General features: G+C 26.8%; 1 protein-coding gene across 1 annotated transcript in view; it reads left to right on the plus strand.

Moving 5' to 3' along the window:
- The first annotated feature begins 3,880 nt into the window (after positions 1-3,880).
- Positions 3,881-14,708, plus strand: part of LOC139424854 (uncharacterized) — a 13,990-nt gene continuing 3,162 nt past the window's right edge. Inside the window, exons 1-6 of the mRNA XM_071176891.1 lie at positions 3,881-4,018; positions 7,694-7,934; positions 8,607-8,717; positions 10,157-10,336; positions 11,867-12,012; positions 14,686-14,703. Of these exons, the coding sequence (XP_071032992.1) occupies positions 7,733-7,934; positions 8,607-8,717; positions 10,157-10,336; positions 11,867-12,012; positions 14,686-14,703 (657 nt within the window). The 5' untranslated portion in view covers positions 3,881-4,018; positions 7,694-7,732. The remainder of the gene's footprint in view (positions 4,019-7,693; positions 7,935-8,606; positions 8,718-10,156; positions 10,337-11,866; positions 12,013-14,685; positions 14,704-14,708) is intronic.

Raw genomic sequence — 14,708 nt, forward strand, 5'->3', positions numbered from 1 at the left:
TTAAATAAATTGTGTAAAGCAAATGATCTTTACTTGATAATATAATAATGGAGACATCTGGAACTACTGATCACCGTCACTCATTAAATTTTTATTTGATTTACTGTAAAAGTTTCAGGGCCAAGATACCATTTATGTAATTTCAGTTGCACATAATAAATGTTATGATGAAAAATGAAGTAAGGCAGAATTTCATAAAAGTGCAGTTGGAACAAATGATCAAAAACAATTTGTATCAGCTGCATTTTACATTAAGTATTTTATGTTTGGTTTATGCAAATTGTCTGGTGAAGACTTATTCGATTTGATTGGCTAAAGATCTAGAAAAATTTTCCTATCATGGTTCTGCCCTTGACAGCAGTGAAGGAATAGAGGCTGATGCTAATAACAAAGTCATCTGTGCTACAACATCTTTCAGAAGCCTCAAGCATTCAATAGCAAACTGAAAGTCAAAAGTTGTATTTTTATATTGTTTAGACACTGAGGAAGATTTATTTTACTTTTTAAAGGCAAAGGTTTTTGTCTAGACATCTGAAACTAGTATGTCCATTTCTGTATTTCATGTGTGCTTTATTCACTTTTTTACGCTGAATGTATTTAGCGAAATGAAAAATTCCCTCTTTCATTTTAAAAGGCCTAAGATCAATGTAATGGATAATGTGATGCCACAATAGGCATCACATATTTCTTAGCTTTTAAAATTATCTTTAATTACTTAAACTTATTTTTTATTCATTATTAATCAAATTATATTTAAATTCTTCTTAATTCCCAAAACTAGCAGGGCTAAACAATGTCCATGAAATTCATGACCCGGAGGAAGTCGGCCACCAAAAGTGGGTTATTATATTTAAATTAAATAATCTTTAAGAGCGAACATAAAATATTTTATTTTCACTTTTATAAAGATTAACTCATAGATTTAATTTAAATAGAATTCGATTAATAAGGAATAGATATTTTAAAAGCTAGGAAATATATAATGCCTATTCGGGCATCGCAGTTAAGTTATCCTTTACCTAGGAACATCATTTTTCCATTTTGTATCTATCACACGATTATAGCTTAAAATAGTTTTCTCTAAGACTACTCATTACTTAGAAACATAAGATAGTGATTCCATTTTACATTCTAATTTCCGAGTACCAATGAAAGCTAAAAAGTATTATAATCAGGAGTATAGGTTGGTTTTCTAAAAATAAATAAATTTTGATAAAGCATTTTCTAAATTATTTTATCTTTAAAAATGACTTTATTGGAAAAACTGTACTTTTAAATATGTCTATGCTCAAAAATTTTCAATAGAGTACCATGGGTAAATTTCTTTCTTGGCCTGAATACAAAGATTTTAAATTAAATTTCTTCAAAAGGAGTATTTTTGTAATCCCTCTCTTGAGTTGTCCTGTATAATTGAACACTGTTTAATAAAATCAAAAGAAACCTTTGACTTTTCTATCTTGTATGTTAATTACAAATTTTGCTGAGAGAATGAGTTTGATAAAATTTAACATTGCCATAATCCTTTGTAAGTTGACTTTTGTCTAAAACCTTAAAAAGATACCACATTTATATTGCCAAGAAGTTATCTTTTTTAATAGTTATGATTTAATACTGAAAGATGCATTAAGAAAAAGAAGCTAATATGAACCTGTGTTAACAAGTGTATATTTGCCAAAAAGTAGTTTTTATATTGCTAATCTTCATAATGTAACTGAAAGAAAATATGTTTCCCAGAAACTTATTTTCATCTTAAATTGTCATTTTACAGCCCTAAATATATTTAACTTTGTAGGTTTTTCAGTAATAGCGCCTTTAATATATAGATTTTTAAAATGCTAGTTGCCAGAGCTGTATGGGTCATATAAATATTCAATCAAGAGAAAAACAAAAATTGTCTTGAATCACTTGCGAGAAAGGAGATAGTTAAAACCTCGAAACAAGTTCATTTGCCTGGTGAAAATTTGAGGTCTTTCTATGTTAGTAGACCAGTTTTCCTGAGTGATGATTCATTTGATTTTAATAGCACATTTTTCCTGAAGTGGTCAGAAACGATTAGAAGTTTTATTGTATTCAGACTTATAACTTCAGAAAAGTAACTTGAACGACTAATTTGAAGAAAAGGAGGCTATTTTCACCAACATATATAAAAAATAACCTTTTTTTTATCATTTAAATATTGAAATGATTAAAAAATTAGTTTTTTTTTTGTTGCTACGACAAGGACGATTATTATGATTTATTTTTTTCCTTTTGCAAATAAATGATTAATTTAATAATCGTCTGTTTTAAAAAGCTACCGTCCAATCTATGTCATTTCATAGGTTTTGGGAACAGCAGTTGTCCTATCAGGTCATAGATATAGAGGTGGTCCCAATATTAGTCCTTATAACGATTTGTACTTGTAGCAAGTAGTTCTTGTACATGTTGCAGAGCAAGAGGTCGTTGATTAATATTTATTATTTGAAAATGTTCGTTTCTCAGAATGTACTTGTCCACAAGTTTAGGCTTTCAAACTAGATCGTTTTGTTTAATTTTAAAAAATCCTTAGTGGAGGGTGTTTTCAATATAAATGTAAACAACAATCTTGAGCTCTTTAAAAGTTCAACTTCCGACTAGAAAGTATACAACTACTTACTACAGCCTATTCTACTAGGACAGGGGTCGGCAACCTGTGGCTCGCGAGCCACAGGTGGCTCTTTTGATGTAAAGCTGCGGCTCTCCAGTTCCATACGAAAAAATTTATAAATTGTTACCAAAACCCTTAAAAGTAAGAAAAAATATTTAAGTACCTAATTTCTCAAGAGCTTTCTATTATAATCGTTAATTACAAACCGCTACGCTCAGGCCCGTCGTTAACGGGGGTTAGAGGGGTGTCTCATTCCGACTCGATTCCGAGTATTCACCCAGAAAAGTATCAAGTCTGTTGTCTGTTTGAGCATGCNGCCCATTGTGCAGCTCTAGTGTGACGTAAAGTAACAACAACAGCAAAAGAAATAAACAATTAAGTAATTCTGGTGAATTTGAAAAGAAAATTTGTTTCAGTTATTTATATATGTATCGTTAAAAAAAGGTGACATGGATGAAAGGGTTAGAAAGAGCTCGCTTTTTTGGCAGTCCCGATTTGTCCCCTTTTACCATTACTGTTTATTCATATTGTAAGCCGTGCACCATTATACATTAGATTTATCATATTGTTCGAGCAACAAGATTAGGTTTATTTTACAAATTTTCATTTAGGTTTAACTTTTGAAGTTGGTATATTGTTGACAAGGTAAGTAGTGTGACGATTCTTTCGTCTTGAAATGGCAGGTCTTCAAATAACACTTCTTATGGAGATTCTTTTTTTAACCCAAATAAAATGCCAGGTAAAAAATATACGTGTACAAGATATACTAGTCAGGAGAGTCTCAAATTACAATGATCAAAGTGTGAGCCAAATTGCACCGGAAACAGTAACCCGGAAGTATAGACGGTATAAGGAACTTGCAGTGCATCATGGTGCAGAAAACACAATCCATAAAGAAAGAAAAAATAGAGCGAATGAGGACCCTACTGACGAAAATGAGAACCTGCTTGAAAATGATCCGTTGAAAACTCAAGTTTCTCTCAAGTTGAAAACTGAAGTTCTCAGTCAAACTCTCCCTAGCATGCGAGAAAATCGTATCCCGAAAGAATGCGTCTAACAAAATGGTCACACACCCGGTACTGACTGCTGTCAGTAATGAAAAAAAAGCTTAAATTTTACTCGAACTTGATTGGCAAGTTTTTAGCATGTAAATAAATTTCACCAATGAGGTTCCTGTTTGCGCATTTCTCACATCAAGATTGTTCCCTTATGATGACACAGTCACCAACTAAGCATATCTGTTTTTACTTCGAAAGCTAAACTTTGCACAGCTAAACTTTGAAATTTTGAATGTTTACAAACAACGAATCATTTTATACAAGTTCAGACATTCTGATTTCTCCCTTGATTCGATATACTACACAACTTTCCAATATTTATTAATTTTTATGGGTATGCTTGTAGTTAATGTTTCTAACATTGATATCATGGTATTAAATTTCCCATTTGTTACGGTTCTACTTCCATATTTACGCACTTTTTTCAAGACGTAGAATACACTGAAAATGTCTTTTTTTTCCTTTTTGATCGAGTGTAGAAAAAATTTATGTAATTATTAGTCTCAAATACCACCATATTTTTGTTCGTTAAAATGTAATAAAATATAACATTTCACCTTATGTTTGTAATAAATATTCAACAAGTATTTTTATGTGACGGTTTGAATAATTTTGATTCAAACCGTCACACCAAAAAATAACATTTCACCTTATGTATGTAATAAATATTCAAAAAGTATTTTTTCGTGACGGTTTAAATAATTTTGATTCACAATAGAATGAATCAAAATTAAAGTTCTGGAATTTTACGGGAAATAAATCGTTTTGGGGGAAAGTAGTTTGAAGAAATTCGATTTCTTCTTTTATAAACTTTTCCTATGTCAATTTAATCCAGAAAGAAGTAGCAAACGTTTTTTTTTTTTCAATTTTAAAGAAATGTTCGAACTAAAACTTAAATGAAATATATTTTTAAAATAATATTGGTCATTTTTAAATATGGGTAAATAGTAAATGTATTCCCAAAAAGCTAAATTATACTGAAATCTGCACAAATTTTATAATATTCTACCTTCTGTTGTTGTTTCTAATGCCACTTGCCAATTACCAGCAAGTCTGTATCGTGAAGCCAAGCTAATTTAAGGCTGAGGGTGCATTCGCATGGGAAGTTTCTTTTATGGCCAAGAATACGACTTCAGCCGCTTATAGATCGGTCACATTTATTTATCCAATGATCATAATATTGACCTGAACCAGAAAACGATCTGAATCGGATTGAAACGATCAATCCAATTCAGTAACCCCATAAGTATTGATTTGTTGGGAACAATACATAATATTAAATTCTGAAATAACAGAACTTTCTTTGAAAGAAACGTGCTTAAAAGCAGCAGAATTTTCAAAAGAAAGAATAATTGAAGCAATAAAGAAGAAAAAAAAACAATAGAAATAAAAAATATGGCCACCAAAGCCGACATCTTCAGGGAGTACCAGCTCTGGAAGCCATAGAACAAAACCTTTTCTATTGAGAGAATGGACAAATGTCAAAATTAGCTCTCTCAGTACCCTGAAGGTTTTGTAAAAGTCCAGGAAAAAATACATAAAATCAAAAAAGAAAAGAAATTTCAAACAAAATCTTGAGAAAATAATACAAAAGTGAATAAATAAAAACTCATGTTAAACCAGTCAAACAGCAATCTCACAAACTAAATAAAATTTTTATTTCCATTGTTTTATTTTTCTTCTTACAAGCATGACTTTTTATTATTTTTTTATATTAAGTGTGTTTGCATCAAAACTTTTTGCTTTTTTCAGATGATGATTCAGTGTTATTTTTGAACGTTTTTAGTAGGGCAGCCGTCTTGCCTGCCCTATAAATACGCCCTCTTTACTCTTTTTGTAAAAATAAGCAGCCATCCCTTAAAAACACTACTTTTTATTATTCATATTCCATTTTGAAGAAAAATTAATCCCCTGTTTAAATTACAATTAGACACTGGCAAAATTATCTGTATTAATCAGGGTTAGTGTTTTTTTTTTATATTTAAATTGGATTTTTTTGATTTAAATCAGATATTTTTTTTTTTATTCAAATACACTGTACGAAATTTAATTTATGATTAAAAATACTTTATAAATGTTTAGTCAAAATTAAATTAACATTAAAACTATATTATAACAATATTTTAAGAGCTCTAACATACTAAAATTATTTTTAGTTATAATGCATTGCTTTGAATGCATGGCAACCATTTTGGAACAAATGCATGATTGAAATATAAACACTAGATGGAATAGAGAATTTAAAGAGTACTTCAGGGGTCTGTTTAAGTTTTTCTGAGAGGCAACTATTTTGTGAAAATTTAGACATAATTTGTGAAAATAAAAAATTATATTAAAAAATCAACACAAAAATATTGTAAAAATATGGATTTATGGTTTCTTACAAGACACAAAAATAAAATTTTAAGAAAAAATATTTTGTGAAATTATTCTACAGTTTTTCCTAAAGTTGAATTTGTGAAGGTACCGCGAAACGGTAGTAAATTTGGCTTGGACAGACCCCTGTACTTTAACTATTAAAGCTAAGTTTCAATTGGCAAACCATAATTTTAATTTAAAATTGTAATTTCTTTTTTTTTTCCTCTTGATTTTTAAAATGACAAAATAAATGTAACAGATTGTTTATAAACATAGTCATTCATCAAAAAATAAGTAACTATTTAATCTATATATTTTTATATCAAAATATTCATTTTTAATCCTACATCAATAAAATATAATGTAGATTTTTAATTAACATTATTTGCATTTTTTTTCTGAAAAAAATTCTTGTTTATTAATTACTTTCTACAGCTATGCAAGTCTATATTAAGACAGCATTAAATGTTTACTTTAATCTGTACTTTCAATCTCAAGAATCAATAGATTTTTAAAAATGTAATTTAAAATGTGCTGGAATTTAACACACACCAAGAAAGAAAGTAATTTCGTTAACTAAAATTGATTAATGTAGCAATTTATTTAAAATAAATTTTAAAACTACGAAAAGAAAATAATAAAAGCCTCAATAATTCAAACACTGTTTTTTAACTTTTAAAATCAATATATANTGATTTAAATCAACAAACCCTGGTATTAATTGGTTTAATTCTGATTACTATTTCTAATTTTTACTTTGTTCAGATTATTCTCAACTCGTTAAATTTTTATAAGTAACTTTTTTATGGGGTGTTGGTGGTATTAATAAGTTTTTAATGATTTTAAATTATTTTTTAAATAGATGTTTTGTTTTTTTTTAAATTTGAAGAATTGTCTTTTAGCGTGTCTTTAATTATTTTTATAAACTACAAATTTTTCTCTTATGTTAATAGTGAGAGAAAATTATTTTTAGGAACATACACATAGAGTAGTATAGTTGGGTAATTTAAAAATTGTTGAGGGTCAAATTCAATTATAACATAATATTACACATTTTGATAAATTTTTACAGTGGTGAGTGCCATTTTAAAACTCAACATGCCCTTTTCTGAGAGGCAGCTTCTTGCTCTTTTTCTATTGCTAGGGAGAATTCTGGATTATGTACACTTTTAACAATTTCAGTGATGAGTTATACCACTCTATCATGCTCTAATTCTTTATAACTGTGCTTGAGTTCCAAGCTGCTTAGTGCCATGAGAGGCTTTTATCTAAAAATGTTATCAAATCTGATCCACAGCAAGCGTATTTTTGTTTATAAACTTAAGTTTGTATTTATTCTAAGTTATCTATGCTACATCGAAAAGACAAAATAAATCTAGTCTTCAATCAGAATTTAAGATAGAGTAAAATAATTGCTCCAAGTATGTAGAACTTAATCCAAGGCTAATGAAAATTGTTATTCTAAAGAATATATTGTTATTGCATGTAATAAATAATAATAATAATTATCACAAGTAAGAAAAGTAACTTTATTTATTTAGAAATATGTATTTATAATATTGAATTTATTTATTTGCTACAACTAATATGTTATATTGATGCAATCACTTTTATAGCTATTTAATGATATTTTTATTTACCTTTCTGCTAGGCGACTAACCTTTGTGTTGCTAAATTGATGTAATATGAAATGAATGGACACCAAAATACAAAAATGAGTGCTCAAAGCAAGGAATTATCCCCAATCAGTATGCTAACTGAACAACTTTCAAACTTGCATCTATCAGAAAATTCAGGTTTTATTAACTCTGTGAGGTCTTTTGATGTCAAAAACTTGTTTTTTGGAAAGAATACTTTTCTTTCATTAGAATCTGGTGAAGATCAACGTATAGGTATTGTTTATTTCTTTATATATATTTTAAAGTTTGATCCATATGTGTAATTAATTTCTTATTTATATTTCATATTTTGTTATTGATTAGCCACATTCACACGATTTGGTATTTGTTTGTATAAATATATTAGGAAATAAAAGTGAAAAAATAATTAAATTTAAAGATGTTTAATAAAAATTTAAAGAAGTTATTTTTAAAGCAAATAAACTATAAAACCCAACTGTTATTCAATAAATGTAACTGAATTTCTTTTTGATATAAGTTATGTTGTCTCAAAATGAAGGATTATCAACTTATGACACATTTCATAATGTATCGCAAAAGTAAAATTTGTTACCATATCCACTAAAAAAAAAAAGAAGAAAAAAAAGCACTAGTTTGTATTTTAAAATATTAGAGACTTGGATAGATCCATCTATTTGTTCTGCCATACATACATAAAGTCTTAAAATAGAAGTATTTAAAAACTTAGTCCATAAAGTACATAAAGTCTTAAAACTCATTTAAAATAAAGTTAAAGCCTAATACTTAAATGTATTTAAAAAAATGAATAATAATATTTAGTTTATAAATTGTATTTTTGAAATTTGAATCATTTTCTGTTAGTTTCTTGTTTAACTGCTAGTATTGTATGTCGAATATTGTATAAAAAAATTCTTTTTTTTGTAGATAAACCTGAAATAAAATCTCCTGAAGCTGATTCGAAGACATTTTTTTATGCTGTCAACATACCAAAAAAATCAGATTTAAGTAATGATGGGGAGGATGAGTCTAAAGATAGTAAGTAGTTTCAGTTTCTAATTTAAAAATTCCTTAGGATTTTGTGAAAAGGAGAAATTGAATGTTTTCTACCTTTAGTGCCTGAACACTCTTTTTTCATAGTACAAATTAGCTTTCAGTAAGAGCAAATTGTTTTTATAGGTCATCGATGTTTTCACTAAGCAATCTTCCCAATTCTATTTCTTTTTTTATATTTTTTTATTATTTGAAGTTAGTTTTTAATTGTTATCTTTACCTGAATATCTGCCCTGCTAATACTTCATATCAAATATTTAAAAAGTAAAAAAAAGGAAGAAAATGTGTCTTTACACATGAAAGAGAAATTTCAACTTATTTTCTACTTTATTTTTATTTATTTATTGTTGTATCAGAGATGATTGTTATTTCATCATATTAAACATTCTTTAGTTAATTAAATGCCATTAAAAATGTTGTTACATGAAAATTGACATTAATTGTTTTTTTTATATAGAAATCAATAGAAGAGCTATTGATTAACATATTCTAATGAATAACGCATGTTTTAATATTCCCGTTAAAAACCTATTGTTCAGAAAATTCTATTTTCCAGTCTTGCTAAAAGTACTGACAATTCCAGAAAGGGGATTTTCCACTGTACATTTATGTATAGTATATAAATTTTGCAAAAGGCTTTATCTATTAGTAGGTTGGTAATAGTTGATGATGAAATTAGGGGATGTCTAAAATTTTTAATATGATGAAGCATGCTATTTTGTTACAAAAACACACACCAAAACATTAAATAAATAAACAAATATGTATATCATGATACCATCATGACACGCGTGATTAAAGATAATCATAGTAGCTTGAGTTGAATTTTAATAGTCCAATACCTAAGGCCCACCATTAATTTTAAGATCTTTGTATTTATATGCATTTACAAACTTTATAGATGTGTATAAATATATACATATATTTATATACATATATAAAGTTCTAAAAAAAACCTTCTTCCATTAATGGATCGATAATAGTTGAGGTTATGTATATTATCTTGGTGTTGATTAGAAATGCTATGAGATGTTTTTGAAAAAGAAAAATTATATACTAAGATTTATCTAGGTTATATGAAAATATTGAAAATGTTGTAAGAGTATTTCATTTTTCAAGTTACTGAAGTTTTTCAAGTTTGTGAATTAAAACAAGCCACTTTATGGAAGACATAGCTGATTATTCACAAAAGAGTACTGATATGCAGTGTCCTAAAATTCTAAAAATAAATAAATTTTCTTGTTTCCAATGGTGGGGAAAGTACTTTACTGCAACAAACTTTGCAGAATAATTATAAGTAAATAACGTTGAAATATGATGTGATATTTTTGTTACTAAGTTTTAACTTCAATAACCTGTATTTTTCATGCTATGTTTTTAATACTAAAAATGAATGTGTGATAACAAACTATTTATATTTTTAGACGATGTACCTTTAGTTTTTGATAACAAAGGAGATGCCCTGAAATTGCTAAAGTTGCATAAAAATGCTCGCTACAAGTCATTTACGTCAAAGGAAGAAGCTGAAAAATTTTCTCTTCAATCCGCTGCATCTGAAACTGTAGAAACCCCAAATCCTAGTCTTTCTCCTTTTGAGGATGAAGGTATTTTTTTAATATAAATTTAAATGACTTAAAAGGATGGTTAGTTTTTCAGGAAAAATTAACAAATAGTTCTTGAAAAAATTAATAAATGCATGCCATAAAAAGATAATAGTCAAAAAACGTTCTTCATTGTTTTCTGTGTATTCTCATTAGACAGAAATTCATATATAGGGATCCTTAATTAACAAAGAAGATCTGAAAATTTTTGGCTGCAATCAATAGAAAATGAATAATGAAAATGTAACTGTTTATCTGTAAATATTTATTTCTATACTGTTCTATCTTAATCACATTTATATTTAATATAAGTTTATTGAAGTTATCTTCAATTATTTTAAGTTGCATTATGTTTAGTTAGGCTAGTTTTTTCATTTCAGCTATTTCTTTTTTATATTTTTATTAAAATGGGAAGTAATAATCAATCAAAACAATTTTATTCAAAATCAAAAACTTGAATGTAAAACCTTTATTTATTTTTAGATATTAAATAAATCAATGATATTTCTTAGTTGCACAATATTTTAAGATAAATATAGAAAAAAAAAAGTTTTATGGGTGAAAGGTTATGGATGAGGTCGTTTTTATGGGTAAAAGTTTAGCAATTCTTATCTGGGGAATAATATATTTATTATTTAATAAACTATGTTTATTTTTATATTATATTTTATATAAAACTGTATACAATCAACCCATACAATTAAAACAATTATTACGATATCATTATTTGAAATTGCAAATAAATATTAGGAATTAATTTTTGTCTCTATTGCTAAATAATCTCTTTGGGCAAAAATATTTCACAAGTTTTTAAAGTAGCCGAAAATAATATAAGATTATCAAAAATAAAGAACTGTAGATTAAGTTGTAATGGTAACTTTAATTTTTATTCTAATAGATTTTTGAACAAAATATGTGTTAACAAAAAGAAAAAGGAAAAAAAAAAAAACATTTTGGTTAATTTAATTGAATAATTTTTCATTTTGATTTATTAATCTGTTTATAATCAGGAAAAACAAATATTTGTGACACAATCTGGGCAAATTGAACGGGAGCAAACACCTTAGTTTTAGTCATTAAATAATGTTTATTTAGTATTCTTTATTTTGTTTTTTCTACCATATAAATTAAAAACTGATCCATTCTCATGTAGTGCTTTCTATGTTGATGCCTTTTTCTATTTTTAAAAAAACATGTAGTATTATGTTGCATAATTCAGTGTTACTCTTTTACATTTAAAAATTTAAAAAAATATAACAGTCATTCACAGAATCTCCTCTCTAATATGAAGACAAATGAAGATACATCGAATTCTTGTTATTAAACATGAAAGTATTCTAATACTTTCCTTTGTTTTTACTATAATATAATGTTTTTCCTTAAACAAATCAATGAAAATGTAAATAAATATCATTATCAGTTATAGATTTCTACTTCTTGTATTTTAAAACTTAAAAAATTAACTGTTTATAATCATGTTATCCATTATTTAATTATTATCTTTATTTTAATCCTGAATTTGTATGTTCACAGATGGTCTTCCTTCAGTCAAGTGCCAAGATTTAGTGATACTCAGAAAAGCAATTGAGCAAGGAAGTGCTCAAAGCTTTTCACAACTAGTTTGGGAAAATGCTAGATACTTGGTGAATTATCATGGAGATACACCTTCAATTTTGCATGTAAATGTCATACTCTGCTTTATTTTGTATTAAACAAGTATATTACCACTTCTTTTAAACACAGTCTGTTTAACAAATCAATGTCATAGAAATAAATGCTGTCATGCTTTTATTATTTATCATGAATTTTTATTGTAATTTTGAAACTTGCAAGACTGTTACTTACAGGGAAAAGAGATAAAACAGGTGGTAAAATTATTTCATCTCTAATTTCTTTTCAAAAGAAAGAAATTATCATTGACTACCACTTCTTTCCTTTAATTATAACATACTTAATTATTCGGGAGACGCTTGAAATTACAACAATTACTAGATCTTGATAATAACAAACATTTTATTACAAGAATTTAAGCAGTTTCCTTACGAGTTCTTTCTCTTTTACTCTTATAATTGTTTTATTTTTAGTTTTAGCCCTGAATTTGTTTATAATTGTAATATTTTTAAATTTAGTGATGGTAATATATTTTTTAACATTTTTGTTCTGACTCTAAGTAAAAGTTTTTTTGCCCCTTATTTTGTATTTTATAACACTGTGCTGCAACGGGAAAATATATATATATATTTTTTTATACTTGATATGATTCTTGCTGATTTTCATGTAAAATTATATTTTGAATGATAGTTTTCATCCTCTTTATTTTTTGAAATTTTTTACAAAGTCCAGCTTCTAGATCCACTTTTCCTTCCTCAAACAACTCTAAATAATATAAACTTTTAGCCACAATTTTGTTTAAAAGCTAGTGGGAGAAAAGTAAAAAAGTTCTTGTACATTGAAATTTTTCTTGCATGAGCTACAGGATTTCTCTATCCTTTACATTAGCAGCGCACATTTGCAGCCCAAAAACAACATCTGAGTTATCTGATTCACCAACTTTGAAATTGAGTTATAATTATTTTTTTGGTGGGCTTTATTTGTGTTCTTTTCATTATCAACCCAAGTGACTTTTCATTCATGATTTTGGTAGTTATTGGCGGATTTTTGCATATTTTTCAAATTATGATATTTTTAATATGATATCGTTTTGACTCACAAGCTTCTAATCATGCATTTTAATAATCACTTTTGATGTGGTTAATTTCTGCCAACTTCCTGGCAAATCAAAGCTATTTTTTGTCAGTAATTAGTTTCACATGGTTTAAAAAATCATAATATGTTTAATCTGTATTATTATGACTCTTGAATTGCTTATAAAATGAGTGCTTTATTCCTGCCGATTTCATCACAAGTCTAAGGACTTTTTATGATTCTTTTGACAGTATATTGCTGCACTTTTACACATTATTTAGAAAATCCCAGCATTTTTAGTGTGATACTACTACAACTTGCAAGTTTCAAATCTCACATTTTAATAATCACTTTGAACACTTACTTTATTTGTGCGGGCTTCATTGTCAATCCATTTTTTTGCATGATTGTTTTATTGGCAGTTGTTGCTACTAATTTCTGCACGGTTTTTCGAAAATCTCAATATTTTTAATACAATTTTATTACAACACGTGAAATTCAAACATGGGTGAAAAACTATTTAATTTTTCTTTTTAACTCTTTGTAGCTTAAAAAATAGCATATGATTTAATATTCATAAAATCTCTTATAATTCACTCAATTTAAATGTGTTTAAGTTAGTTCTTAAAGTTAAAGTATTATTTCCAAAAGTGACGATTTGATTTTCTTCAGGTCTGAAAAAATTTTAATATTTGAAAGCATTTAATTTTTTTGTAAATGTATTACTAAGTTTACTGATAAAAAAATTTAGTACCTAAGACATTAATGTTTATACAATAACCATAACTGCCATCAACATGTCTGAATACTTAAGTATGTGGCCCTTCATTGGTCAATCTGATATGCAAGTGGCCCTTTTTAGTCAAAACGTATGTGTAATTTACAGAGTTATCTACTTTGCAGAGTATACTTAATAATATCTGAGGCTTTAAGACCTCATAGTTAACTAATTGATATCCAAAACTTTGCCAACATTGGACATAATAATTTAATTAGAAATAAAAAATTGCTCTTCATCCTTCAAGAATGACAATGTGTGTTTGTTGAATGCTTTAAAAATTAATATTTTCTTTTCCATTTTAACAGGTTATTGTGGGGAAAGGAAAAAAAACTGATTTTTTTCGTAATGTTAACTATTAATCTATCATTCATTTATTGCAAATTATTATTAATATTACAAATAAATATCATTACAAATTATTAACAAATAATCATTTAATTTAAAAATAATCATGGATGCTTTGTTAGTTGTTTCAAAAATAATATTTTGTTATTATGAATAATCTAAAACAGTTTGCAAGAGGGGAATAAAATCAAATTTAGTTTCGATATATGATTTAGTGCTCTTCCTTTTTTTATTTGAAGTAGTAATATTATTTTCATCCTTTATCTGCAAGCTCACCTTCAAAAAAAATTTTAAAGCGTGCAAATATTTTTTAATTATTTATTATTTATTTATAATTTTTTTTTTATTTCTTGCATTTAATGAAATAGCCTAATTGGAAATATAAAAATCAATTCTTGTTACTTTAAAATAAAAATATTTAATCTAAAATCTATTTAATGCTTATTTTTAAAAAAAAAATTTTTAATTAGTAAACAGTATTGTATTTTTTACTAAATTTATTTGTAATATTTTTATTTAACTATTCTTTATTTCCTTACAGGAAGGCTTTCGCTACAATGCACT

Source organism: Parasteatoda tepidariorum, chromosome 2 (assembly GCF_043381705.1).
Source record: "Parasteatoda tepidariorum isolate YZ-2023 chromosome 2, CAS_Ptep_4.0, whole genome shotgun sequence".
In the NCBI taxonomy this organism is placed as follows: Eukaryota; Metazoa; Arthropoda; class Arachnida; order Araneae; family Theridiidae; genus Parasteatoda; species Parasteatoda tepidariorum.